Genomic DNA, 27,207 nt, shown 5'->3' with positions numbered 1-27,207 from the left:
ATGTTACTTGTCACTCATCAGCCCAAGCCTGGATATTGTCCAGGTCTTGCTGCAGTTCTAGACAGACTGCTTCAGTATTTGAGGAGTCGCGAATGGTGCTAAACATTGTGCAATCATCAGCGAACATCCCCACTTCTGACCTTATGACTGAAGCAGCTGAAGATGATTGGGCCTACCCTGAGGAACATCTGCAGTGATGTCCTGGAGCTCAGATGATTGACCTCCAACAACCACAGACATCTTCCTTTGCGCTAGGTATGACTCTAACCAGCAGAGAGTTTTCCCCGATTCCCATTGACTCCAATTTTGCTAGGGCTCCTTGATGCCATACTCGGTCAAATGCTGCCTTGAAGTCAAGGGCAGTCACTCTCACCTCACCTCGTGTTCAGCTCTTTTGTCCATGTTTGAACCAATCAAGTGCATTTACTTAAGCTTAGCACGATACCAAACATTAGATCAAAACTAACCAATTATGCTGCTAGGGGGTCCAATGTTGGACACTGTCCACCAATATCCACTGGACTCTTCAGCAACATCCAACATGAACCCAAGTTCAATCAACTAAGGGAAACAAAAATTTATAGTCAACAAGCTGATGCATTTTACAGAAAGAATGAAATTCAGTGCTATATTTAGTGCCCACACTCATCACTTTATTCATTCCATAGTCAGAGTTAAATAGCACAGAAATAGGCCCTTCGGCCCATCGTGTCTGTGCCGGCCATCAAGCACCTAACTGTTCTAATCCCATTTTCCAGCACTCGGCCCATAGCCTTGTATGCTATGGCGTTTCAAGTGCTCATCTAAATACTTCAATGTGGAGGGTTCCTGCCTCTACCACTTCTTCATGCATTCCAGATTCCAACAACTCTCTGGGTGAACCATTTTTTCCTGAAATCACCTCTGAACCTCCTGCCCCTCACCTTAAATCTATGCCCCCTGGTTACTGACCCCTCCGCTAAGGGAAAAAGTTTCTTGCTATCTAACCTATCAATGCCCCTCATAATTTTGTATTCCTCAATTATGTTCCCCCCCCTCAGCCTTCGCTGCTCTAAGGAAAACAACCCTAGCCTATCCAGTCTCTCTTCATAGCTGAAAATTCCAGTGTTCTATGAAAGGAGACAGACCAGGTTCAATAGTTTGATTGTGCTGATAGCCCAACTCAAGCAGTCGAATAATAGGAACACAATTAGCCTTGGGTTGGGCTGATCAGCCATTATTCTTGCTTCTGACTGATATTCACAACTTTTTAAAATTCATTCATGGAATATGGGCATTGCTGGCTAGGCCAGCATTTATTCCCCATCCCTAATTGCTCGAGAAGGTGGTGGTGAGGTGCCTTCTTGAACCACTGCAGTCCTTGTGGGGTAGGTACACCCACAGTGCTGTTAGGAAGGATGTTCCAGGATTTTGACTCAGCGACAGTAAAGGAACGGCGATATCGTTCCAAGTCAGAATAGTGTGTGGCTTGAAGGGGAATTTGCAGGTGGTGGTGTTGCCATGCATTTGCTGCTCTTGTCATTCTAGTTGGTAGAGGTCATGGGTTTGGAAGGTGATCACTTCAATCTTGACAGAGAAAATATTAATGGACATTATAAGGAGCCTCCATACCTCTGGTCAAAAGCAGTCTAGTTCATACTCCCCCTGCCAGCTGGCCAGAAGGTTCACCCCCACCCCCCCCATCCCCAGCACATCCACCCAAACCACCCCCCACCCCCACTCTAAAACCAGGCGCACACACCCTCCCCAAAGAAGCAAGTCCACCTTGAACACACACAGACTCCGCTCTATGCGGAGGTGTCAGTGGCAGATGTTGCAAATACAAGCAATACAGACTTTATGATTGCCTTAGTAAGACAATACTAAGGTACTGTATTAGGCGCTACACTTCATAGATAGAACAAAAACACTTAGAAATCTGCAGCACAACTGGGAAAGGGAACAGCAATGAACAGAATCTTTGAGCAGATCCAGGAGATATGATTGCTTTTAAAAGAATGGCAGGGGAGATTTTTTTTAAAATTACACATTACACAATGAAGTTAGCAAATGAACTGCCAGAGGGGTTAGTCTGGCAATAATTCAACCTGGGCCTCATAGAATGGCCACTTCCTGTGGTGTAACCATTCAGCCCGCTATGTCTGCGAGAGCAACTCAGCTAGTCCCACTCCCCCACCCTTTGCCTGCAGCCCTGAAAATTCTCTCTTCAGGTGCCCATCCAATTCCCTTTTGAACGCTCCAATTGTATCTGCCTCCATCATCCTCTCAGACAGTGCATTCCAGATCCTAACCATTCGCTGCATTAAAAAAAGCCAACTTTACTTCTGCTCATAAGTGGGACCCAAGACGACTTGTCAGTTACAGGCACTGGATCACATTCAAGTTCCTGGTTTCCATTATATTTGCAGTTGGCCGCCCCACTGCAACTTCAAACCAATGAGGACAGAAAAGTAGTAAGGAAAAATAAACTTACAAGAATGTCTTTTACAAACTCAGGACACCCCAAAATGTTTTACAGCCAATGAAGTATTTTAAGTGTAGCCACTGTTGTAACTTAAGAAACGCAGGAGCCAATTTGCACACAGCAAGATCCCACAGCGATGAGATAAATGACCAGACCAGTTACGAAGATAGATTGGAGAAACTGGGATTGTTTCCCTTGGAGAAGAGAAGGCTGAGAGGTGATTTGATAGAGGTATTCAAAATCATGAGAGGTCTGGACAGAGTAGATAGAGAGAAACTGTTCCCACTCGTGAAAGGATGGAGAACGAGAGGGCACAGATTTAAAGTATTTGGTAAAAGAGGCAAAAACAACATGAGGAAAAACATTTTCACGCAGCGAGTGGTTAAGGTCTGGAATGCACTGCCTGACAGCGTGGTGGAAGCAGGTTCAATTGAAGCATTCAAAAGGGAATTAGACTGTTAGATACTTTTTTTATTCATTCATGGGATGTGGGCGTCGCTGGCTAGGCCACCATTTATTGCCCATCCCTAATTGTCCGTGAGGTGGTGGTGGTGAGCTGCCTTCTTGAACCGCTGCAGTCCACATGAGGTAGGTACACCCACAGTGCTGTTAGGAAGGGAGTTCCAGGATTTTGACCCAGCGACAGTGAAGGAACGGCAATATAGTTCCAAGTCAGGATGGTGCGTGACTTGGAGGGGAATTTGCAGGTGGTGGGTGTTCCCATGCATTTGCTGCCCTTGTCCTTCGAGGTGGTAGAGGTCATGGGTTTGGAAGGTGGTGTTTAAGGAGCCTTGGTGCATTGCATCTTGTAGATGGTACACATTGCTGCCACTGTGCATCGGTGGTGGAAGGAGTGAATGTTTGTAGATGGGGTGCCAATCAAGCGGGCTGCTTTGTCCTGGATGGTGTCGAGCTTCGAGTGTTGTTGGAGCTGCACCCAGCCAGGCAAGTGGAGAGTATTCCATCACACTCCTGACTTGTGCCTTGTAGATGGTGGACAGGCTTTGGGGAGTCAGATGAGTTACTCGCTGCAGGATTCCTAGCCTCCGACCTGCTCTTGTAGCCACGGTATTTATATGGCTGCTCCAGTTCAGTTTCTGGTCAATGGTAGCCCCTAGGATGTTGACAGTGGGGGATTCAGCGATGGTAATGCCGTTGAATGTCAAGGGGAGATGGCTAGATTCTCTCTTGTTGGAGATAGTCATTGCCTGGCATGAATGTTACTTGCCACTCATCAGCCCAAGCCTGGATATTGTCCAGGACTTGCTGCATTTCTACATGGACTGCTTCAGTATCTGAGGAGTCACGAATGGTGCTGAACATTGTGCAATCATCAGCAAACATCCCCACTTCTGACCTTATGATTGAAGGAAGGTCATTGATGAAGCAGCTGAAGATGGTTGGGCCCAGGACACTACCCTGAGGAACTCCTGCAGTGATGTCCTGGAGCTCAGAAGACTGACCTCCAACAACCACAACCATCTTCCTTTGTGCTAGGTAGGACTTCAAACAGCGGAGAGTTTTCCCCGATTCCCATTGACTTCAGTTTTGCTAGGGCTCCTTGATGCCATACTCGGTCAAATGCTGCCTTGATGTTAAATGCAGTCACTCTCACCTCACGATGAAAATAATTAATGTACAGGGTTACGTGGAGAAGACATGGGAGTGGCACTAGGTGAAATGCTAATTAGGAGAGCCAGTACAGACATGATGGGCTGAATGGCCTCCTTCTGCACTGTAACTACTCACTCTGACTATCTGGTTTTTTGTGATGCTGGTTGAAAGATAAGTATTTCTAGGACACTGGGAGAACTCCCCTGCTCGTCGAAATACCACTGAGAAGACTGACAAGGACTCCGGTCAACGTCTCATCTGAAAGACGGCACCTCAAACAGAGCAGTACTGCAGTGTCAGTTTAAGTTTTGCACACCAGTAACTGGAGTGTTAGGCATACGACCAACAGACTCAGGAGAGTGCACTTCCAGTTGGCTACATGGACACAAATAGCAGAACAAACTGGAGCAGCAGCATGAAGACTAGTAAGGACGACCCTCCAACTTATAACCCTCCACAAAAATAATGTGCAGAGGGGTGGGGAAAAGTTACCCAGGCGTGTATCCACCTCCTCATGGCCTGTTCCAGAGGTGACCAGTAACGGTTTAGGTGTACATCACCCAGCCCTCTAACATGTGGACAGGGTGCAAAAAGGTGCAGAAGAATTCCAAATTCAAACAATATATGCCAGGAGATATACAAACATTTCAAACAACCGCTGCAGGGTATCACGCAGATTATCCATTAATAATTCTGTCCGATGAATTTGGGGGTGGAGGCAGCGGAGGGAAAATGAGATGATAGGATTGGTTAAGTGTACTAATTTGATCGCAAATGCTTTGTGGGTGTCTGAAATAAAAGCAGAAAACGTGGAAATAATCAGCAGGTCTGGCAGCTTCTGTGGAGAAAAAAAAAGAGATAAACCGAGTTAACATATCAGATCTGATCAGTTTCTGACGAAAGGTCATCCACCCAAAAGATTAACTGCCCGAGTATTTCTGGCATTTTCTGTTTTCATTTTATATATTTACAAAAAAAGATCTGCACTGAGGGCAGTCAATTGGTGCTGAAACATCTTTTACATATGCTCTGTTTGACTGCTGTGTCTCTTTGCAGATTTGTAATACTCCCCACCTGACTGAAATTTAGTGATAGACAAGGCAGCAGTGCTTCAGACCAGACTTTAAATGATTGTGCAATATCTACTGCCGTGTTACTTGATTCTAGAAAATTCTCCAAATCCAAACACTGCAAATGAATCCTGCCTCAAACTGACAATCCAAATTTTTAATCTTTGGGTTGGGGGAAAGAGAGGAAGAAACATTTGACACCAGCCATTTGAAAGGCAACAAACGTTCCATTAGACGCTGACTTCCAAGTTAAACACAGCCCTTTTTTTTTTTTTTATAGAGCACCTTTAACATATTAAAACGTCACAAAGCGCTTTACAGAAACATTATAGAGCAAAGTACCACGTCGAGCCACACAAGGAGATATTAGGAAGAATGACCAAAAGCTTGGTCAAAGAGGTAGGTTTTAAGGAGTGGCTCAAGGAAGAAAGCGAGGTAGAGAGCAGGTATTCCAGAGCTTAGGGCCTAGATAACTGAAGGCACAGCCACCAATGATGGAGCAATTAAAATCAGGGATGCTCAAAATGCCAGAATTAGAGCAGCACAGATATCGGAGGGTTGTGGGGCTGGAGGAGATTACAGAGATAGGGAGGGGCGAGGCCATGGAGGGATTTGAAAACAAGGATGAGAATTTTAAAATGAAGATAATGCTTGACCTGGAGCCAATGTAGGCCAGTGAGCACCAGGGTGATAGGTGAACGGGACTTGTTGTGAGTTAAGACACAAGCAACAGAGTTTTGGATGATCACAATTCTATGGAGTGTAGAATGTGGGAGAGCAGCCAGGATTGCATTGAAATAATCAAATCTAGAGGCAACAAAGGCATGAATGAGGATTTCAGCAGATGAGCTGAGGCAGGGGCGAAGTCGGGTAATGTTCTGGAGATGAAAATAGGTGGTCTTGGTGATGGCACAAGCATGAAGTCGGAAGTTGATCTCCCAGTTAAATGAGACACCAAACTTGCAAACAAACTGGCTTAATCTCAGACTGTTACCAGGGAGGGGGATGGAATCAGTAGCTATGGAATGGAGCTTGGAGCAGGGACTGAAAACAATAGCTTCAGTCTTCCCAATATTTAAACAGGAGGAAATTGCTGCTCATCCAGTATTGGACGTCAGATAGACAGTCTGATAATATAGCAACAGTGGAAGAGTTGAGAGAAGTGGCAGTGAGGTAGAGCTGAGTGTTGTCAGCATGCATGTGAAAACTAATGCTGTGCTTTTCCGATGGGGCAGCATGTAGATGGGAAATAGGAGGGGGGCAAGGATAGATCCTTGGAGGACACCAGAGGTAACAGTGCAGGAGCAGGAAGAGAAGCCATTGCAAGTGATTCATTATGATTAGATAGATAGATTGGCTATGATTAGATAGATAAAAATGGAACCAGGTGAGAGCAGTCCCACTCAGCTGGACAACAGTGGAGAGGCATTGAAGGAGGATGGCGTGGTCAAGAGTGTCAAAGGCTGCGGACAGGTCGAGAAAGACAAAGAGGGAAAGTTTACTTTTGTCACAGCCACATAGGATATTAGTTACTTTGATAAGAGCTGTTTGGGTAGGAGGCAGGGGTGGAAATCTGATGGTAGGGACTCAAACATGGAATTCCTGGAAAGATGGGAACAGATTTGGGAGATGACAACACATTCAAGGACTTTGGAAAGAAATGAGAGGTTGAAAATGAGGCAGTAGTTTGCAAGGGTGGTGGGGCCAAAGGTTTTATTTTTGAAGAGGAGGCAATGACAGCAGATTTAATGGAGGGGGACAAAAGAAAGAACCATTGACAATATCAGCCTACATGGGAGTCAGGAGGGGAAGGAGGGTGATCAGCAGTTTAGTGGGAACAGGAGGTGGTTCTCATGGACAAGATAAACTGGGACAGGGCATGAGGGGAGATAGAGAAACTAGAGAAAGATGCAAGTTCAGGGCTAAGGCAACAGGGAGCATTAGAGGAAGTTAGGCCTTGTGGGCTAGTGAAAGGGAGAGATGCAGCAGAGGCAGCAGATCAGATGGTCTTGATCTTAGTGACAAAAGAACCCAGAGCTCCTCGCACTTATTGTTGGAGGCAAGGTTGGAGCAGACAGGGGAGTGGGGTTTAAGAAGATGGTATGTGCTAGAGAAAAGCAGCCAGTGTTATCTTTGCTATTCCAGGATCGTCCTGGAATAGCAAACAGTTTGAGATGAAGAGAGTAGAGCTCAATAGTGTTTTGCGTGGTCCAGCCTGCTGAGTATTTTCCAGCACTTTAATTTTTATTTCTAGCGGAGTCTTGCTGTATTCCAGCCTAATCTGGTGGTGGATGGCTAGACCATATCCTTTTAAGTCCACAAAGCTTGGATTTAAGGGAGTGGAGTTGAGGACCATACCGGGGGAACGGCCAGGATGAGAGAGAGTGATGGTTTCATTGCGGACTAGGGCATCAAGGGTGGAGGAGAGGGTGTGGTTGTGCAAATCTGTAGCCAGAGAAATGTTGTAGTGAACGGAGGATCAAAGGCTAGAGTTGGGATTTTGAAAGTGTAATTGTCAGTGAATTGGTGGATATAGGCGGTGGGATTGGGGCATAGAAGGGGGATGTGGGTGGAGAGCAATACAAGGAAATAATCAGAGAATGTCTTGTGTAATTGAAATGACGGGATAGCATGGGACATGAAATGTCAAGGTCAAGGGGCGGCTGTGAATATGGGTTGAATATCGCTGAAAACAAAGTTAAGCTGTTTTTCTTCTTCGTAAGTCACGTAAATTAAGCTCCCCACAGCAACTTAAAGGCAAAACACAAAGCAAAGAGGAGGCAAGTGAAACAGAGGCCAGTGTACAGCTGGGAGAGGAAACCTGGATCCAGATAGGCTGCCAAGAGATGAGGAACAACACTTGGACCAGCTGACATCTCAGCAGATGGAACAGCAAGACTCAACTAGAAATAAAAAAAAAAGTGCTGGAAAATACTCAGCAGGTCTGGCAGCATCTGTGGAGAGAGAAGCAGAATTAAATGTTTCAGGTCAGTGACCTTTCATTGGAAATCAGACTAGCTAGACTCAGCTACATTATATTAAAAGATGAAGGCAAATTATTTGGAAAGCTAAACTTGCAGCAATAGTCAGGACTTTGTTTCCCCATCAGTATTACAGACAACAGTTGGCAGTTCAGGCATTTATTGGAAAAAAAGATCCAGTTCCAAGGTTGAATTGTGTTAAAGAACAATATGCACCTTGGAATGTAATACCTTGAGAATAAGCTCTCAAACCATCTCTAGAAACACGAGCATGCCTGCCAACCACGAGGCACTAATGTTTGGAATTTTCAGATATTTCTGTTGAATTAAAAGATTTAACAATTTTAACAAAACCGATTGCATTTTCACAGTAAAGGTTATTGTGTGGAATAAAGCTCTTTCTACATTGCCTTTTGCCCCAATAATTCAGCTTAATTTCTAAGAGAGGCAATCCCATTTCCCCCCCATGCCCAGTATCTTGGGGTCTCGGTCCATTTGCCAATCAGGCACCGAGTGTTTTGAGGGGAGCTGATCACTACAGCCACTAGAAATGGAGTTCAGCCTGTCCAAATTCACTTTAATTTGGACCCTTAGCAGAGAGCAGAAACTCCCATGGTGTGGATCAGAATCAAATCCTGGTCTCTGCCTTGTTCTACTTTACAATCCCCTCACTCTGCTGCACCGAAACACAGTGTAGAGTCTTCTACAACACTGGAGGCTGGGGGGGGGGGGGGGGGCGGGGGTAAAAAAAACAGGCACCAATAAGCTTTACACAAAAAAGTAAAAGATCTTGCATATTAAAAATATCCTCTCAGGATTGCACACATTCCAAGAAGCTGCAAACTGGACTAGAAAGCAGTGTGAACTATCCTTACAGTTCACACATACAGTCTTTAGTTTCTCCATCCCTAGGTCTGTGACCCGGAACAGGACTGTTATAATTGGAAGATACAGGAAGGCCTTAATGTTGGCACTGCTCACAAACAGCTGCTAAGCAGCAATGGCTGAGTGGGTAAAAATGCATAAGACAAGACGTTGAGCTGTGACAAAGGTAACTCCCAGGACTGATCTACTTGTTTTTGCTCAGTTAGGTCATCTCACCAGTGCCTTACAAGAATTTGTCTCAGAGGGAGGAAAATAAAACAGGAAAAAGCCAAGGCTCTGAACCAGGTTATTATTCCTCCCACCCACCCATGACTGAACAGCCCATTGACACTCACGACAGAGGCTTGCACAAAGGCCTCAAACACAAGCCACCTTCAATGAAGGTGCGTAGGGGAAGTGGGGAGGGAGGAGGTGGAGGGTTTAAAATAATGAGCTGAATGCAAACTCAGGTATTTTACACAATCAGTGCCTGGTCTGAAATTGTCTTCACGATTGCACATCAATTCAACATTCCAGTATCTAAACCTGTAAGTTAAGCAGTCACACATGTACACACCAGGACATCTTTTAGATACAGTGAGGGTGGGGGATGGTGCACACTAGAGAAACAGTTTGCATTTTTCCCAACGACTAACCATTTAACATGTTAGCCACCACTAAAAGCAGTGAACCTTCAAGCCTCTTGCCATCCCCTTTTTCTGTCACTTTCACAGATCAAAATGATTGAAACCTCTCGATATCCTGTCTTATTCACCAAGAACAATAACGGCACATACATCTGCTTCCTATAGTAGTGGGTACATCATACCAGGGCTACAAAGATTTCTGTTTTCCTGGATCACTTGGCTGTCAATCTAGACAACCTTGACGGGGAACATTATCCCCCCGACTGAATCCTCATTCAGAGATGCACAGAAATATATTTTCAGCAGCAGTTACTGAATAATAGTGGGAATCTTGGCCAATTCCCTTCCCCACCCCACCAACCAAGGGAGGGCCAGACTCGACCCTGTTCCCACTGCTGCACTGACTGAAATCAGCGAGATCAACATAGATCAGAAAATGGGTGCTGGGACTGTGATCAGTCAGTTCATTAGTGCTCAACACAATTAAAAGGAAGAGAAAATTAGGAAAAGGTGGTGTCATTAAAAGCGCACACAGCAATGACAGAACCCAAAGAGAACTTAAGTATATAGGTAAGCATCAGGTATCCCTTTGTGTGTTTAGTATCTTTAGTGATTGGAGTTAAGCTTTAGTGAGGATTCATTAGTGCAAATAAGTGTAAGCCAAAGGAAAACAAGCTAAATGATTAAATTCTCACTACATTTAAAGACACTAACTGACAAATGGCTAAATAAATCACAGTAACTAGTTAAAAGCAAAATACTGCGGATGCTGGAAATCTGAAATAAAAAACAAGAAATGCTGGAAATACTCAGCAGGTCTGGCAGCATCTGTGGAGAGAGAAGCAGAGTTAACGTTTCAGGTCAGTGACCCTTCTTCAAAGGAAGGAAGGTGCAACACAGGAGAGTGTGACTGTCAGCCAGTTAAGACCAGTAGACACTGCTCAAGTCCAACAGGTAGAAAATACTTAGTACCCATGAGAATGAGGAGGAAGATTATGGGAGGTCATGCAGAATGCCGATCAAGGCACAGTCAAGCCCAAGGCTGCCCAAGGGGAGAAGGTGCAGAGTAGAAAGTTTGTAATTATAGGGAATTCTATAATAAGTGGGATAGATGATATTTGCTACAGTCAGGATCGAGAGTTGCGAAGGGTATGTTGCTTACATGGTGACAGAATAAGGGCCATTTCAAAATGGCTGGAAAAATCTGGATAGGGAGAGAATTCAGTTGTTGTGGTCCATATTAGAACCAATTAAAAAAAAAAAAAAATTCGTTCATGGGATGTGGGTATCGCTGGCAAGGCTATAATTTATTACCCATTCCTAATTACCCTTGAGGTGGTGTTGGTGAACTGCAGTCCGTGTGGTGTGGGTACACCCACAGTGCTGTTAGGGAGGAAATTACAGAATTCTGACCCAGTGAGAGTGAAAGAATGGTGATATATTTCCAAGTTGGGACATTGAGAGACTTGCAGGTGGTGGTGTTCCCTTGCGTCTGCTGCCTTTGTCCTTCTAGGTGGTAGAGGTTGTGAGTTTGGAAGGTGCTGTTGAAGGAGGCTTGGCGAGTTGCTGCAGTGCATCTTGTAGATGGTACACACTGCTGCCATTGTGCATGATGGTGAAGGGAAAGTTTAAAGGTGGTGAATGGGGTGATGAAATGGGCTGCTTTGCCCTGGATGGTGCTGAGCTTCTTCAGTGTTGGAGCTGCACTCATTCAGGGCAGAAGGAGAGTATTCCATCACACTCCTGACTTTGCCTTGTAGATTGACAGGTTTTGGGGAGTCAGGAAGTGAGTTACTTGCCACAGAATTCCCAGCCTCTGAACTGTTCTTGTAGACACAGTAATTAGGTGGCTTGTCCAATTAGGTTTCTGGTCAATGGTGACCCCAGGATGCGGGTGATGGGAGATTCAGTGATGGGAATGCTGTTGAATGTCAAGGGGAGATGGTTATGATTCCCTCTTGCTGGAAATGGTCTTTGCTTGGTACTCGGGTTGCACGAATGTCACTTATCAGCCTAAACCTGAACATTGTCCAGGTCTTGCTGAATGTAGGCACGGACTGCTTCAGTATTTGAGGAGTTGCGAATGGTACTGAACACTGTACAATCAGCGAACATCTCCACTTCTGACTCTAAGATGAAGGGAAGGTCATTGATAGAGCAGCTGAAGATGGTTGGGCCTTGACACAAAGATTAGGAGAGATATCCTGTGAAGGGAGTATTAGGAGTTGAGAAACAGGACCTCATGGGCATCTCAGGGTTACTACCCAAGCTATGCGCAAACAGGCATAGGGACAGAGTAGGACAGTCAATAGGTGGCTAAAGGAATGGTGTGGGAAGGAGTTCTAAGACATGGAGCTGTACCATTGGGATGACTGTACCTGAATCAGGCTGGGACCAATTCCTAGCAGAAAAGGATGACTATGACTATAAATAAGACTTTAAACAAATAACATGCAGGATGGAACTAGTAGAAATTCCAGAAACCAAATAATAAAAGTATCAGGAATAAAGGGCAAGCTAAAAGGAAGGAATATGGATAACACAAATGGCTAGTGATCAGACAGTCATATAGCATAAGGGTAAAATAACAAAAAAACAATTGTTGGTACAACGATGTACATAGTACTCAAACAAAATACAGATAAACTGGAAGCAACAAGTTGTAGAGGGGATCCGGATATAGTAGAGATGATAAACATGGCTACAGAAAGAACAGGACTGGCAACTAAACATTGCAGGATACAACATATTTGGGAAGGGAGGAGAGAAGGTGCAGTAGCTGGACTATGTGAAGGTAACAATGGCAGTAGAAAAGGAAAAGTAGCCCTAAGATAGATGCAGAATCCATATGGATGGGTTAAAAGAAGGGATCCATACTAAGACCAGTAAATAGAGAGGGAATTGAAGGAAAAAATATGTAGGTAAATCTATGAGGTGAGTTGCAGGAATAGAATAATCACAGGAATTTAAACAACCCCCAAATCAACGAGCAGAAAGATGTATTGAAAGGAGAAAAAGGAAATCACATTTTTAGTGCATACAGGACGCCTTTCACATCTGTACGTGTTGGATGCTGCAATGGATACTGAACCAGAAATGAAAGTAAAACAGCATCTTAGCAGCAGTAAGGTTCAAGGTTAGGATCTGGAATGACACAAGTAGGACAAAGTCTAAGGCAATAGATTGGAAAAGAGCAGATTATGAGAAATGACGGCAGAACTGGCAAACTGGGAGAAAATCTTCAAGAACTAAGACAGAAGATACATGGGAAATCTTTAAAAGAGTAATCAATAGAACTTGAGGAATATATTCCACTGAAAGCCACAAACAAGCAAGCTAATTATGGGGCATCATGGACGAATGAAGAACTAAAGGGAAAACTGAATCTAAAATAAAAGCATACAGGAAGTACTGAGATACTAAAGGGGAAGATGATTAAAAAGGGATCTGAAGAACTTGGGAGAGAAATTAAAAAACCCCATTAGGAAGGCAAAGAGAAATTACAAAATTAAATCAAGAAATATAAAAATAAAGCTTTGTACAGACACAAATAACAAAAGGAAAATGGAAGATGGGTCAGGGTCACTAAAGGAGGAGCAAGATAAGTTCACAGGTGATGAAAGTGAAATGGCAGAAGTATTGAATAACTACTTCACCTCAATTTTTAAAACTAAAGATAACGAAATAGACACTTCACCAGAGAATCAATCTGGATATTAATACAGCTGGGATAGAAACAGAAAATAACTGAAAAACTGGCAACACAAAGGATAAAACCCCAGGTTTGGATGGTATGAACATATGCACACGTTCCATAGAATGGGTAGTGCCAAACGAGTGGCGGATGACTAATGATTTTATGTTAAAAAAAAGTGGAGATAGAACTAAACCTCAGAGCTTTAGACAAGTCAGCTGGTCAGTGATCGGAAGGATACAGGAAGCTATACTAAAAGATGTCTTTAGCATCCAGAGACATAAAATGTAATAAAAAAAGTTAGCTTGGATTCCGAAAGGCTGTTTATACTTAACTAAAACAAGAAATGCTGGAATCACTCAGCAGGTCTGGCAGCATCTGTGGAAAGAGAAGCAGAGTTAACGTTTCGGGTCAGTGACCCTTCTTCGGAAGGGTCACTGACCCGAAACGTTAACTCTGCTTCTCTTTCCACAGATGCTGCCAGACCTGCTGAGTGATTCCAGCATTTCTTGTTTTAGTTTCAGATTTCCAGCATCCGCAGTATTTTGCTTTTATGTTATACTTGACTATACTGATTGTTACCTCTTCAAAAGAATTCTAAGAGTAGACAAAGGTAATGTATAAATGTCACATACTTGGATTTTCAAAAGGCCTTTGATAAGGCATCAGTTAGAAAATAGGAGTGGGCCATTTGGCCCTTCGGGCCTGCTCCGCCAATCAATGAAGATCATGGCTGATCGTCTAATTCAGTACCCTGTTCCTGCTTTCTCCCCATATCGTTTGATTCCTTTGGCATTAATATATCTATCTCCTTCTTGAATATGTTTAATGACCTGGCCTCTACTGCCTTCTGCAGTAGAGAATTCCACTGGCTCACCACCCTCAGTGAAGAATTTTCTCCTCATCTCAGTTTTAAATGGCATACCCCGACTCCTGAGACTGTGAACCCTGGGGTTCTGGACTCCCCAGCCATCGGGAACATCCTCCCTGCATCTAGCCTGTCTAGTCCTGTTAGAATTTGACAGGTTTCTATGAGATCCCCTCTCATTCTTCTAAACTCTATTGAATATAGGCCTAGTCGACTCAATCTCTCCTCATACGTCAATCCTGCCATCTTAGGAATCAACCTAGTAAATCATCTTTGCACTCCCTCCAAGGCAAGAACATCCTTCTTCAGATGAGACCAAAACTGCACACAATACTCCAGGTGTGGTCTCACCAAGGCCCTGTATAACTGCAGTAAGACATCCTTGCTCCTGTACTCAAATCCTCTTGCATTGAAGGCCAACATACCATTCGCCTTCCTAATTGCTTGCTGCACCTGAATGCTTGCTTTCAGCGACTGGTGTACAAGGACACCCAGGTCTCGTTGCACTTCCCCTTTTCCAATCTATCACCAGATAATAATCTGCCTTTCTGTTTTTACAACCAGAGTGGATAACCTCACACTTATCCACATTATACTGCATCTGCTATGCATTTGCCCACTCACCCAACTTGTCCAAATCATATTAGAGCCTCTCTGCATCCTCCTCACAGCTCACATTCTCCCCCAGTTGGTTAGTGAGAAAGCTTAGGGCATGTGGAGTCAGGGCACAAATAGCTGAATGGATAGCAAATTGGTTATAAAATAGAAAGCAGAGAGTAGGGGGTAAAGGGTAGTTATCAGATTGGAGGAAGGTAAAGAGCAGTGTTCCACAAGAATCAGTATTGGGATCACTTATTTATAAATTACATTAATGGTTTGGACTTAGGAACAAGTAACTCCATATTAAAACTTGCCAATGAAACCGAACTGGGGGTGGAGGTGGTGGGGGGGGGGGGGGGGGGGGGGGGGGGGGAGAAAGTGCTGTAGAGATAACACTTAGGAAGAATGCAACATAATACAATAAATTAGAAAACTTGCAGACTGGGAAGTTAAGTGGAAATGAACTTTAACAAATAAATGCGCGGTGATGCATTGTTGTAGGAAAAATTAGAAACATTGTCAACACCTTAGCAAATAACAAAATATGAGGTGGAAGAACAGAGGGACTAGAGATGCAGGTGAACAAATCATTAAAAGTGCTAACAAAGCACTGGGATTTATTTCTAGGGACACAGAATTCAAAAGCAGTGAAAGTATGTTAAACTTGTATAGGACCCTGGTCAGGCCACACTTGAGTGCTGTTCAGAGTACTGGTATCCATACTACAAAAAAAACAAAACACAAAAGCACTGGAGAAAGTGCAAAATAGATTTACAAGGATGACATCAGAACTGAGAAATTAAAACGACTGAAGATTGAACAGATTGAGACACTTTCCTTTAGAAAAGACTAAGAGGAAACCAGTTTTTAAAAAAAATGAAGAATGGGTTAGACAAGGTGGATGTGGAGAGAATGCTTCCAATTGTGGAAGAATCAAAAACTAGGAGCCATAAATACAAAAAAATAAAAAAATTGCTGGAAATCCTGAGCAGGTCTGGCAGCATCTGTGGAGAGAGAAACAGAGTTAACATTTCAGGTTGATGACCTTTCATCAGAACTGAAAAAAGTTGAGACATATAATGGGTTTTAAGCAAGTAAGGGGTGGGAAAAGAACAAGAGGGAAGGTCTGTAATAATGTGGAAGATAGGAATTACAACATGATAAATGGGTTGAAGTAGTGGCAATGGGATAAGAAACAAAAGAGGTGCCTAAAGGAGATGTGAATGGCAGAATGATGAACAGCTGCCGTCCAAAAGCAAAGAGTGTAAAACCAAGACCAGCAAAGAAAAAGGAAACAAAATGATGGCAGAGGTTACGATCCAAAATTTCTGAAACTCTATGTTGAGACCAGAAGGCTGTAAAGTAATCAGCTTAAAGATGATGTGCTGCTCCTTGAGTTTGCATTGAGCTTCACTGGAACACCGCAGGGGGCAGAGAATAGGGATGTCAGAGCAGGAACAAGGTGCAGAACCAAAATGACAGGTGACTGGAAGCTCGAGGTCCTGCTCACAATTTTTTTTTTCACTTTCATGAGATGTGGGTGTCACTGGCAAGGCCAGCATTTGTTGCCCATCCATAACTGCCCTTGACAACTGAGTGGCTTGCTAGGCCAGGTCAGAGGGTAGTTAAGAGCCAGCCACATTGCTGTGGCTCTGGAATCACATGTAGGCCAGACCAGGTAAGGTTGGCAGATTTCCTTCCCTAAAAGGACATTAGAGAACCAGATGGGTTTTTACGACAATGATAGTTTAATGAGCTTTCAATTCCTGATTTTTATTAACTGCATTTAATTAATTGAACTTAAATTTCACCAGCTACTGTGGTGGGATTTGAACCAGCGTCTCAGGGCATTAGCTTGGGCCTCTGGATTACTAGTCCAGCAACCTTACCAATTTACCTTCATCTCAGCACTTTGCTTTTGTGGCCATAAATACAAGGTGGGTACAAATAAATCCAATCGGGAAATAAGGAGTTATTTCTTTACTCAGTGGTTAAAATGTGGAACTCTCATTACCACAGGAATGTTGGCTGAGACAAATAGCTTGGATGTTTTTAAAAGGAAATAGACAAGCAAGACAGAAAAGAGAATAGCAATACATGCTGAAAGGAGGTAGATGGAATGGAAGCAAACACCAGCACAGACCAGTTGGGCCAAATGCCTGTTTCAGTGCTGTAAAGTCTTAAATTGTGTAATTATTGAGCTCAGGGATCCACAATTGATTTTTCCTTTTTAAACTCCATCTATTAGGAGTTACACAAGTCTGGAAAGTCTGCAACTTTTAGGCCTTTTTTAAAAAAAAAGGACATTGCCATATCGACTGATGTCCTACACACAAACTAGGAGCAGGAGTAGGTCACCCGGCCCTGTTGTATCACACAGAGTTGGTCAGAATGAGTTGAGGACTGTTTAAACAGTGCAAGTTAACTTATTCTCTTGAGCTCCCAATCTCCAAGACTTCACTGCTTCATACACTCTAGCCGCTGCACTAACTACAGTCGATTCAGACAGCCCATTTGCTGATGGCAGGCAGCAGGACACGACGCCATATAACTACAGCTCCCTACCCAAATCCCACTCTCCACCTCCCCACCCCTGCAGCTTGCTCGAATTTGTCTCTTCAACTACTCAGCAGAGCAAAGAGCAAAATCCTTTAAGCGCAGACACACCCACGTCCTGCGACTTACACAATGCACACTATAATAATGCAGGTGAATAGTACTTGTAGATGCATACAACTTCATTGGCTAGTTCATGGCCTCATTTCATACAGTGTAGTCACAGATGTACTTGACACCAATATTATGGGCAAGGGAGCACCAATCACACGATCAATACTTTTCAATTTTAGGTCTCGCTTTTTTTTTTTTGAGTGATACCCTTAGTCTGTCCTGTCAAATTGCTTTCACCATTACCAATAGAAACCCAAGTGATAAACAATACAAAATACTCTTCCCCAGACACAATCCAAGTCTGGATAGAAGTTGATGCCTGGACTGTTTCTCAGTGGGCCTAGCATGAAGGCTTTATGCAGCCGTCAGTATAACTGAAATCCTGGTGACAGAAATGTACTGCTGCTTCCCCTACTGCTGACAGCCAATACAGCAGTCAGACAGGCTCTTTATCGGCACTTTCCTGGAAGTATAACAGCTGTGCCTTGTTCTTTGCTTCTCCTAACCCTCACAAGCAACCAGTTTTTATTCATTGTTGGATTGAATTCTACCCTTTTTTAAAAAGACGACGGGTGATTGCATGGCCACTGCATTGCTTTACATCCATGCAAATTAGTTTAAAATTTGGCTCCCTAGTTGCAGCCACTACCCAGTGGAGTTAGCTGTATGACAGCCAGTAATGGAACTCTCTCTTATGCTGGAGAAGCTGGTTCTATTGACCCATGTGTACATCCAGCGTCTGCATTCAGAGGCGTATCAATTCATCAAAAGACAGTATATGACTACAGCATTATGAGAAGAGGGGAGGAAATAATCCCAGCTTCAAAACTCAAGGGAGTAGAGTTTCTGCTCGGTTGCGCTGGGTTTTTGGGCTTCGGTGCAATTCATCTGAAATTGGCATTAACCCGCACAAAAAATTGCAGAATCTAAGAGCAAATTATGTCCAGTGCAACTCTTTCTCTCCCTGGATGCTCTACTCTCTTACCCCCTCCCATCCCCCAACACTGCAGCACAGTGGCGCAGTGGTTAGCACCGCAGCCTCACAGCTCCAGGGACCCGGGTTCGATTCCGGGTACTGCCTGTGTGGAGTTTGCAAGTTCTCCCTGTGTCTGCGTGGGTTTTCTCCGGGTGCTCCGGTTTCCTCCCACAAGCCAAAAGACTTGCAGGTTGATAGGTAAATTGGCCATTATAAATTGTCACTAGTATAGGTAGGTGGTAGGGAAATATAGGGACAGGTGGGGATGTTTGGTAGGAATATGGAATTAGTGTAGGATTAGTATAAATGGGTGGTTGATGTTCGGCACAGACTCGGTGGGCCGAAGGGCCTGTTTCAGTGCTGTATCTCTAATCTAAAAAAAAAACCCCTGAAGTTTTCACCGAAATTACTCTTAAAATCACAAATGACATCCTAGATGATGGTGAAAAGGGTAAACTGCCCCTTCACATCCTTCGAGCTGTCTGCAGCCTTTGTCACAGCTAACTACACCATCCTTCAATATTTTTCCAGCCAGGTGGGATTGCACTTGCCTTGTTCCATCCTTGGCTAATCGTAGCTAGAGTATCACTTGCAATGGCTTCTCTTCCACTTCCTGCGCTGTTACCTCCGGTGTTGCCCAAGATCCATCCTTGGCCCTCTCCTATTCCTCATCTACATGCTGCCCCTCGGCCACATCATTCATAAAACTCAGCGTCAGTTTTTACATGTATGCCGACGACACCCAGCTCAACCTCACCACCACCTCTCTCAACCCCTCCACTGTTGCTAAATCATCACTGCTTCTCTGACATCCAGTCCTGGATGGGTAGAAATTTCCTCCCATGAAATACTGGGAAGAATGAAGCCATTGTCTTTGGTCCCCGTTACAAACTCCATTCCCTAGACACTGACTCCATCCCTCTCCATGGCAACTGTGAGGCTGAACCAGACTGTATGCAACCTTGGGGTCACATTTGACCCCAAGATGACCTCCCAACTACAGTTGCACCACTAAGACCATCTATTTCCACCTCTAATGTCGCCCACCTCTAATCTGCCGCTGAAAGCCTCATCCATGCCTGTTACCTCTAGACTTGACGATTCCAACGCACTCCCTGCTGGCCTCTTATATCCTATCCTCCATAAACGTGAGGTTATCCAAAACTCTCCTGCCCACGTCCTTACTCATACCAAGTCCCGTTCACCCACCACCCCTGTGCTCCTTGACCTACACTGGCTCCCGGTCAAGCAACACCTTGATTTTAAAATTCTCAACCTTGTTTTCAATTGCCTCCATGACCTCACCCCTCCCCATCTCTAATCTCCTCCAGCCTTAGAACCCTCAGATATCAGCGCTCAACATACTCTGGCCTCGAGCATCCCTGATTTTATTCTCCCCATTATTGATGGCTGTGCCTTCAGCTGCATGGTCCTCAGCCTCTTAGCCCCTCTTTTCTTTAGGACGCTCCTGAAAATCTACCTTTGACCAAGCTTTTGGCCATCTGCCCAAATATCACCTTATGTGGATCTGTTTCCAATTCTGCTTCATAACGCTATGAAGCAGCTTGGGGTGTTTTATTACATTAAAAGGTGCTATATAAATACAAGTTGTTGCTGTTGGATACTCTGTTCCCTCTCTTCCCCTTCTCTCCCTACCCCATCCCCCAACAAATTGGCTAGATTCAACTGGATGCAGGGCAAGCAAGCGAACGGTAATACTGGAAGAGCATCCAGCATAATCCAGACAGACATTGCGTTAGAAACTGGCCCCACCCACAAAACTGGCCATGCCCTCGGGCGAATTAATTACAATTGCGGGTTTCTGCTAATTGCGTTTGCTGGTGAGCCTTTGAGGAGGCTCTAAAAATTCAGCTGGCTCTTCTGGGTGCAAGACATGTTTTGAAAGTTTGGTATACAATTGTGTTTTAATTTAAGGAACTGACTACTGTACCACAAGTAAATTTTTATTAAGTCATTTTCAGTAATTTAAAAGCTGGTTTAATCAGACACTGATTAGAATTTTTTGTTTGCGATGAATCAAACTGCACCTAGTTACCACTCTGAAATATCAGTCACGCAAACGCTAATCCACTTGCAAAGGATCCTTTACACTGCCCGTTATTATAGCTGCCCCCTGAAGCTGGTGGTGAGCATTCTTCTTACACTGCTACAGTCCTTACTCATGATGCTCTGTAATTAATTGTTTATTACTGAGCCGCTCGGTAGAAACTGGAGTCTCTCACAAACCAGACCTGCTGGAGGTCACAGGATCCATTTCCTGAAGGGGATTAGTGAACCAGGTGAAACAGTCCAGTAGCTTTGATTTATTAACTTGTTATGGGGACGGGGTGCTGACCTCACGATCCCTAGGCTGCTAGCCCAGCACAACATTCGTGTGCGTGTTGCTAAGGCTGCTGGTACTAAACAGATCTTGCTGCTGAGATTTAGGATTTCACAGAATCACAAGTCACAGAAGGAAGCCCTTTGGCCATCGTGCCAGCTCTCCGAATGAGCTATCCAATGGTCTCTCACCTGCTCCTTCCCCACAGCTACATACATCTCCAATTCCCTTTTGAAAGTTATTACTGAATTTGCTTCCACCCACCCCCGCTTCTTTTGCCAATGATCTTAAATCTTCTGCCAATAGAAACTGTTTCTCCTGATTTACTCTATCAAAACCTCTCAGTATTTTAAATACCTCTATTAAATCTCTTCACCTTCTCCAGTCTCTCGACATAATTGAAGTCCCTATCTCTGGTACCATTCCAGTAAGTCTCCTCCACATTGCAAGGCCTTGACGTCCTTCCTAAAGTGTGGTGCCCAGAATTGAACACAATGCTCTGGCTGGGGCCTAACCAGTGTTTTATAAAAGTTTGATGAAAAACAAATGCAGTCAACTTCAGGTTACCTCCCTCCTTAAGACAGGACTGCACATACACACACATCACCACCCAGCAAATACTCGATATTCATATTCACACACTTTCTAGGCATCACTGGATAGGGATTAGGAGTGAAATAGGAGCATGGATGAATATTAGCTCGACTGAAATTTAGGATAGAACAGATGAACGCGTGGCTGGAGAGTTGGTGCAGCAGGAAGAGCTTTAGATCCCTGGGACATTGGGAAGGTGGGACCTGTACATGTTGAAAGGGTTGTACTTCAACAGAGCTGGGACCAATGTCCTTGCGGGGCAGTTTGCTCGTGCTGTTGGGGAGGGTTTAAACTAACTTGGTAGGGGATGGGAAAGAGGATGTAGCATCAGGAAGGAAGGATAAACAAGCACAAAGAATTAGGAGACACAGATAGCACAAGAAGGAACAGTAAGGTATTAGGCGGCGTCAGACTAAGAGGGAATACAATTACATTTAATTCAGTTCATGTATATAAACGGACGAAGCGTGGTACATAAAGGTGGGTGAGCTGCAGGTGCAAATACAACATGGCAATTGATGCCGTGGCCAGAGACCTGGCTCAAAGCAAAACAGAACTGGGTACTACATATTCCTGTATACAAGGTGTTCAGGAAAGATAGTGGAGGAAAAAAAAAGGAGGGGTGGCAGAATTATTAGAGAGAATATTGTAATGCTAGAGAGAGGATGTCCTGGAGGGATCAAGGACAGAATGTATTTGGTTAAAGCCTATGAAATAATAGAGGTACCATTACACAACTGGGTGGGAAAGATAAAGAACAAATTTACAGGGTAAATTACAGAGAGGTGCAAAAACAATAGAGTAGCGATAATGGGGGACTTCAATTATCTTAATATAGACTGGGATAGTAATCGTGTAAAGGGCTGAGAGGAGGGAAAAGTTTGAGGTACGTTCAGGAGAGTTTTCTTGATCACTATGTCGCCAGCCCAAAGAGGAAGGAGGCATTGCTGGATCAAGTGTCAGTCGGGAAACTTTTAAGGAACAGTGATTATAGTATTAGAAGGTTTAGGTTAGCTATGGAAAAGGATAAAGAGCAATCTACAGTAAAAGCACTTAATTGGGCGAGGGCCAATTTCAGTGGGTTGAGAATGATTCCAAATTATCTGGGACAGATCCAAAGATTGGCAGGCAAAACGATCACAGAATTCTTACAACGGAAGAGGCGGCCATTTGGCCCACTGTGTCTGCACCAGCTCTCCGAAAGAGCAATTCACCCAGTGCCGTTCCCTCGCCTTCTCCCCGTAACCATGCACATTCTTCCTTTTCAGATAACCGTCTAATCCCCTTTCAAAAGCTTCAATTGAACCTGCCTCCACCACACTCTCAGGCAGCACATTCCAGACCTTAACCACTCACTGCGTGAAGTAGTTTTTCCTCATGTCACTTTTGCTTCTCTGCTCATTACTTTAATGTGCCCTGTCTTTCTTTCACATGTGGGAACAGTTTCTCCCTATCTACTCAGTCCAGATCCCTCATGATTTTGAATACCTCAATCACATCTCCTCTCAGCCTTCTCTCCCCCAAGGAAAACAGTCCTAATTTCTCTAATCTATCTTCATAACAAGATGTTCTTCATCCCTGGAACCATTCTCATGAATCTTTTCTGTACTTTCTCCAATGCCCTCACGTCTTTCCTCAAGGGTGGCTCCCAGAACTGGATGCAATACTCCAGCTGAGACCGAACTAGTGTCTTGTACAAGTTCAGCATAACTTCCTTGCTCTTGTACTCTATGCTCCAAATAATACTGTATGCTTCATTAACTACTCTCTCAACCTGTCCTGCCACCTTCAATGACTTATGCACATATACACCCAGGTCCCTCTGCTCCTGCACACTCTTTAGAATTGTAGCCTTTATGTTATGTTGTCTCGCCATGTGCTTCCTACCAAATGAATCATTTCACATTTCTCTGCATTGCTTGAAAGGTGTGTGGGGGGTGGACTGAAAACTGAACAGCAGAAACAATATTTCACAGTAAGTGGCGAATCTATGGCACATACTGCTTAGGGAGATGGTGGAAGCAGATAGGATTCATTCGTTCAAATCTAGTATTTGATGCATGATTTTTTTTATTCATTCATAAGATGTGGGCGTCGCTGGCCAGGCCAGCATTTATTGTCCATCCCTAATTGCCCTTGAGAAGCTGGTGGTGAGCTGCTTCTAGAACTGCTGCAGTCCATGTGAGGTAGGTACACCTACAGTGCTGTTGTGAAGGGAGTTCCAGGATTTTGACCCAGCAACAGTGAAGGAACAGCAATATAGTTCCACGTCAGGATGGGGTGTGACTTGGAGGGGAACTTGCTGGTGGTGGTGTTCCCATGTATTTGCTGCCCTTGTCCTTCTAGTTGGTAGAGGTCATGGTTTTGGAAGGTGCTGTCTAAGGAGCCTTGGTGCATTGCTGCAGTGCATCTTGTAGATGGTACACACTGCTGCCACTGTGCCTCAGTGATGGAGGGAGTGAATGTTTGTGGATGGGGTGCCAATCAAGCGGGCTGCTTTGTTCTGGATGGTGCCAAGCTTCTCGAGTGTTGTTGGAGCTGCACCCATTCAGGCAAGTGGAGAGGATTCCATCACACTCCTGACTTGTGCCTTGTAGATGGTGGACAGGCTTTGGGGAGTCAGGAGGTGAGTTACTCGCCACAGGATCCCTAGCCTCTGACCTGCTCTTGTAGCCACAGTATTTATATGGCTAGTCCAGTTCAGTTTCTGGTCAATGGTAGCTCTGTGGTACATGTAGCATGCTTGGGACAGACAGGTGAATTTAGATCTATGGTTCCTAAGGCTTTCCAGCAGTGAGCCTGTTGTAGACTAACTGATAGAGACTTATTGCTACAGTTAACAAATCCATTGTTGTATTACATGACTACCAGGATGGTAGAAGGCAAACTAGATAGCCCCTGGTTTCTTTTCATCTCAGGTGCAAGGGGAAGAGTGTGATGCAGGGTAGAGTCAGTCAGTGCCCACATTTACTGGTCACTTCAAATATGGATCAAACCCACTGGCAAGAGAGCAGAACACTCGATTTTTACTCCCTGTATTTTCTAGGGTTTTTATTTCACTAGGTTTAAAGTAGCAAATAGCAGCCAAGTCACTTTTAAAAATATTAGCTGCCTCTAGTTCTCAACTACAAGCTACAGATGCTACAAACCTTACAGCGGTCAAGAGTTTTCACTGTCATTCAGTTCGATTCAAACCCAGGTCCTAGGGGTGAAAAAACAGGAAACAACATTCAGCACAAGGATCGGGCAAGTAATGCATATGCTGTAATGTAAGTACTTCAGTGGACACACATGCAGTTGAGGTCACACTGACCCTAAGATCATTCCATTACACAGGGTGCAAACAAAGTGGGGCTGCAAACAGGATGCAATTTGTACCCCAAGGAGCAACACAACTGCAGTCCACACATCCCAGTCACCTAACATCCTGCTCTAGTATTCCCCTGTACCATTTTGCTTTGTGTACCTGACCCCCAGAATCTCTCAATGATTTGCAACAAGATTCACCCACACAAAATATATCATACACACAGTGCAAACTGTAATAGTAAACACTGGAATGAACAGCCAGTCCATCAATCCTGTAAAGGGTGATGGACAAGCTGGGGTTAAATGTTGGAAGCACTCAGGTCAGGCAGCACCTGTGGAGAAAGGAAGGTTGGATTAACATTGCAGTTTGATGATCTTCCATCAGAACCATTTTGGGGGAGGGGAGGGAGGTGTTGAATCTTCCCCATCAGATCAGACAGTATCCAGGCTTGGGCTGATAAGTGGCAAGTAACATTCGCTCCACACAAGTGCCAGGCAATAACCATCTCCAACAAGAGAGAATCTAACCATCTCCCCATGACATTCAAGGACATTACCATCGCTGAATCCCCCACTATCAACATCCTCAGGGCTACCATTGACCATAAACTAAATTGGAGCAGCCATATAGATTTCAGAGGCTAGGAATCCTGCGGCGAGTAACTCACCTCCTGACTCCCCAAAGCCTGTCCACCATCTACAAGGCACAAGTCAGGAGCGTGATGGAATACTCTCTACTTGCCTGGATGGGTGCAGCTCCAACAACACTCAAGCAGCTCAACACCATCCAGGACAAAGCAGCCCGCTTGATTGGCATCCCATCCACAAACAAACATTCACTCCCTCCACCACCGAGGCACAGTAGCAGCAGTGTGTACCATCTACAAGATGCACTGCAGCAACACACAAGGGCTCCTTAGACAGCACCTTCCAAACCCACGACCTCTACCAACTAGAGGACAAGGGCAGCAGTTGCATGGGAACACCACCACCTACAAGTCACACACCATCCTAACTTGGAACTATATCACCATTCCTTCACTGTCATTGGGTCAAAATCCTGGAACTCCCTTCCTAACAGCACTGTGGGTGTACCTATCCCAAATGGACTGCAGCGGTTCCAGAAGGCAGCTCACCACCACCTTCTCAAGGGCAATTAGGGATGGGCAACAAATGCTGGCCTGGCCAGCAACACCCACATCCCATGAATGAATAAAAAACTGGAAAGAGGGTTTACATCCAGAACATTAACCCATCTGATGGTTATTTCCAGCATTTTCTATTAGCTGCATATGTTGAAGTACATTCCCACTCAGGCTGTGCGCGCGCGTTTTTGTCTGTTTGGAAAAAAATCTAAAATCTGAAACCCGACATTTCCCCCAATGTTACCTTCGAATGGGTGAAGCCAGTCTCCCTCAGGACCACAGGGGCCTTTCACCATGTCTGCTCCAAACAGGACACCAATACCTGAACATCTCGGAGTGTAATCGTGCACAGCAACTGTGCAAAATTACATCACCATTCAAATATGTTGACAATTCAAAACACAAACTTTGAAAAATACATTTCCAGTGCATCAAAGGAAAAAAAGATCATTGCATCATTCCCCCCCCAATTAAAATAACTGGATCATACTGAAATATTTTTGTAGTAAATCCTCCTCCCGTCCCCATCCCCATCCCAATCTAATTTGAACGGAGACCGTTTCCTGCACCAACTGTTTGCATTAGTCACTGGCTGGATTGGGGAGAGGGGGGGGCGGGGGCATAGAGCGGAGTTCCCGCTTCCCCACTGGGGTTTGTATTACCTGGGCTGAGGGCGTGGCGGCCCCGCCGCTCCCGCTGTGGCTGGCTGGACCCCCGGGACTGGGGGCCTCTTCTCTCTCTCTCTCTCTCTCTGTCTCTGTCTCTCCGCCGCCCCGCTCTCTGTCACGCGGCCGCACGCGCACTCGTTACTTTTTTTTTCCGCTTCCTGCCAGCGCCACGCGGGCTGAAAGCGCTCCTCCCATTGGTCCGCCCGCTCGCCGCATGTATCCAATTCCAGGTAACCAGCGGACGCCGCCGACCAATGGCAGCGCGCCTTTCATCGCCCCGGGTCTACATTCCAATCAATGGAGGGAGGGAGGGGGCGGGCGGGGAAGGTCACCATGGCAACCACCCCACCCTTCAAAGGAAAGTTCCTCTGTGGGAATGAGCGCTGGTGCTGGGAAGCTTCGCCTCACTGGAACTTTTCCGCCTGATTCACTTCCAGCCTGTTCCCGCTGGCAGGGCTTCGCTTCCTCTGACAGTGGCAGTTTACGGCCATTGTTTGAAGGAAGGAGGCTCGCTGTGATTGGAGCTTCCTCTCACTGCACTTGGGTAATCCGCGAATGGAATAGCGAGTGGGCTTGGGTTAATTGGCTTAGTTTTGCTTTCTGTTTCAAAAGAACAGAATTTGCCACTTGTAATCCCCGTGCTGCTGACTGAATGCAGGCTGATGCTCCCAGTCTGTAATCACTGGCTTTGCCACATTCTCA

At 44.8% G+C, this 27,207-nt stretch overlaps 1 protein-coding gene across 9 annotated transcripts in view; it reads right to left on the bottom strand.

Moving 5' to 3' along the window:
- Positions 1–26,630, bottom strand: part of LOC137382858 (uncharacterized) — an 80,019-nt gene extending 53,389 nt beyond the window's left edge. For 3 of the 9 annotated variants that reach the window (XM_068055378.1, XM_068055385.1, XM_068055386.1), the window contains exons 1-2: positions 26,500–26,630; positions 24,533–24,585 (exon numbers count right to left, since the gene is read on the bottom strand). Coding sequence is in view for 1 of the 9 variants with exons in the window: in XM_068055386.1 (XP_067911487.1) it covers positions 24,533–24,562 (30 nt within the window). In the remaining 8 variants the exon portion in view is untranslated. Of the gene's footprint in view, positions 1–467; positions 562–8,360; positions 8,448–24,532; positions 24,586–26,499 lie in introns of those variants that run through there. The other 6 variants (XM_068055379.1, XM_068055382.1, XM_068055380.1 and 3 more) reach the window with 6 other exon arrangements.
- Positions 26,631–27,207: the final 577 nt, after the last annotated feature.

Source organism: Heterodontus francisci, chromosome 23, assembly GCF_036365525.1.
Source record: "Heterodontus francisci isolate sHetFra1 chromosome 23, sHetFra1.hap1, whole genome shotgun sequence".
NCBI classification, from domain to species: domain Eukaryota; kingdom Metazoa; phylum Chordata; class Chondrichthyes; order Heterodontiformes; family Heterodontidae; genus Heterodontus; species Heterodontus francisci.
Note: the sequence above shows the minus strand (reverse complement) of the source record. Positions and strands in the feature narration are given on the sequence as shown.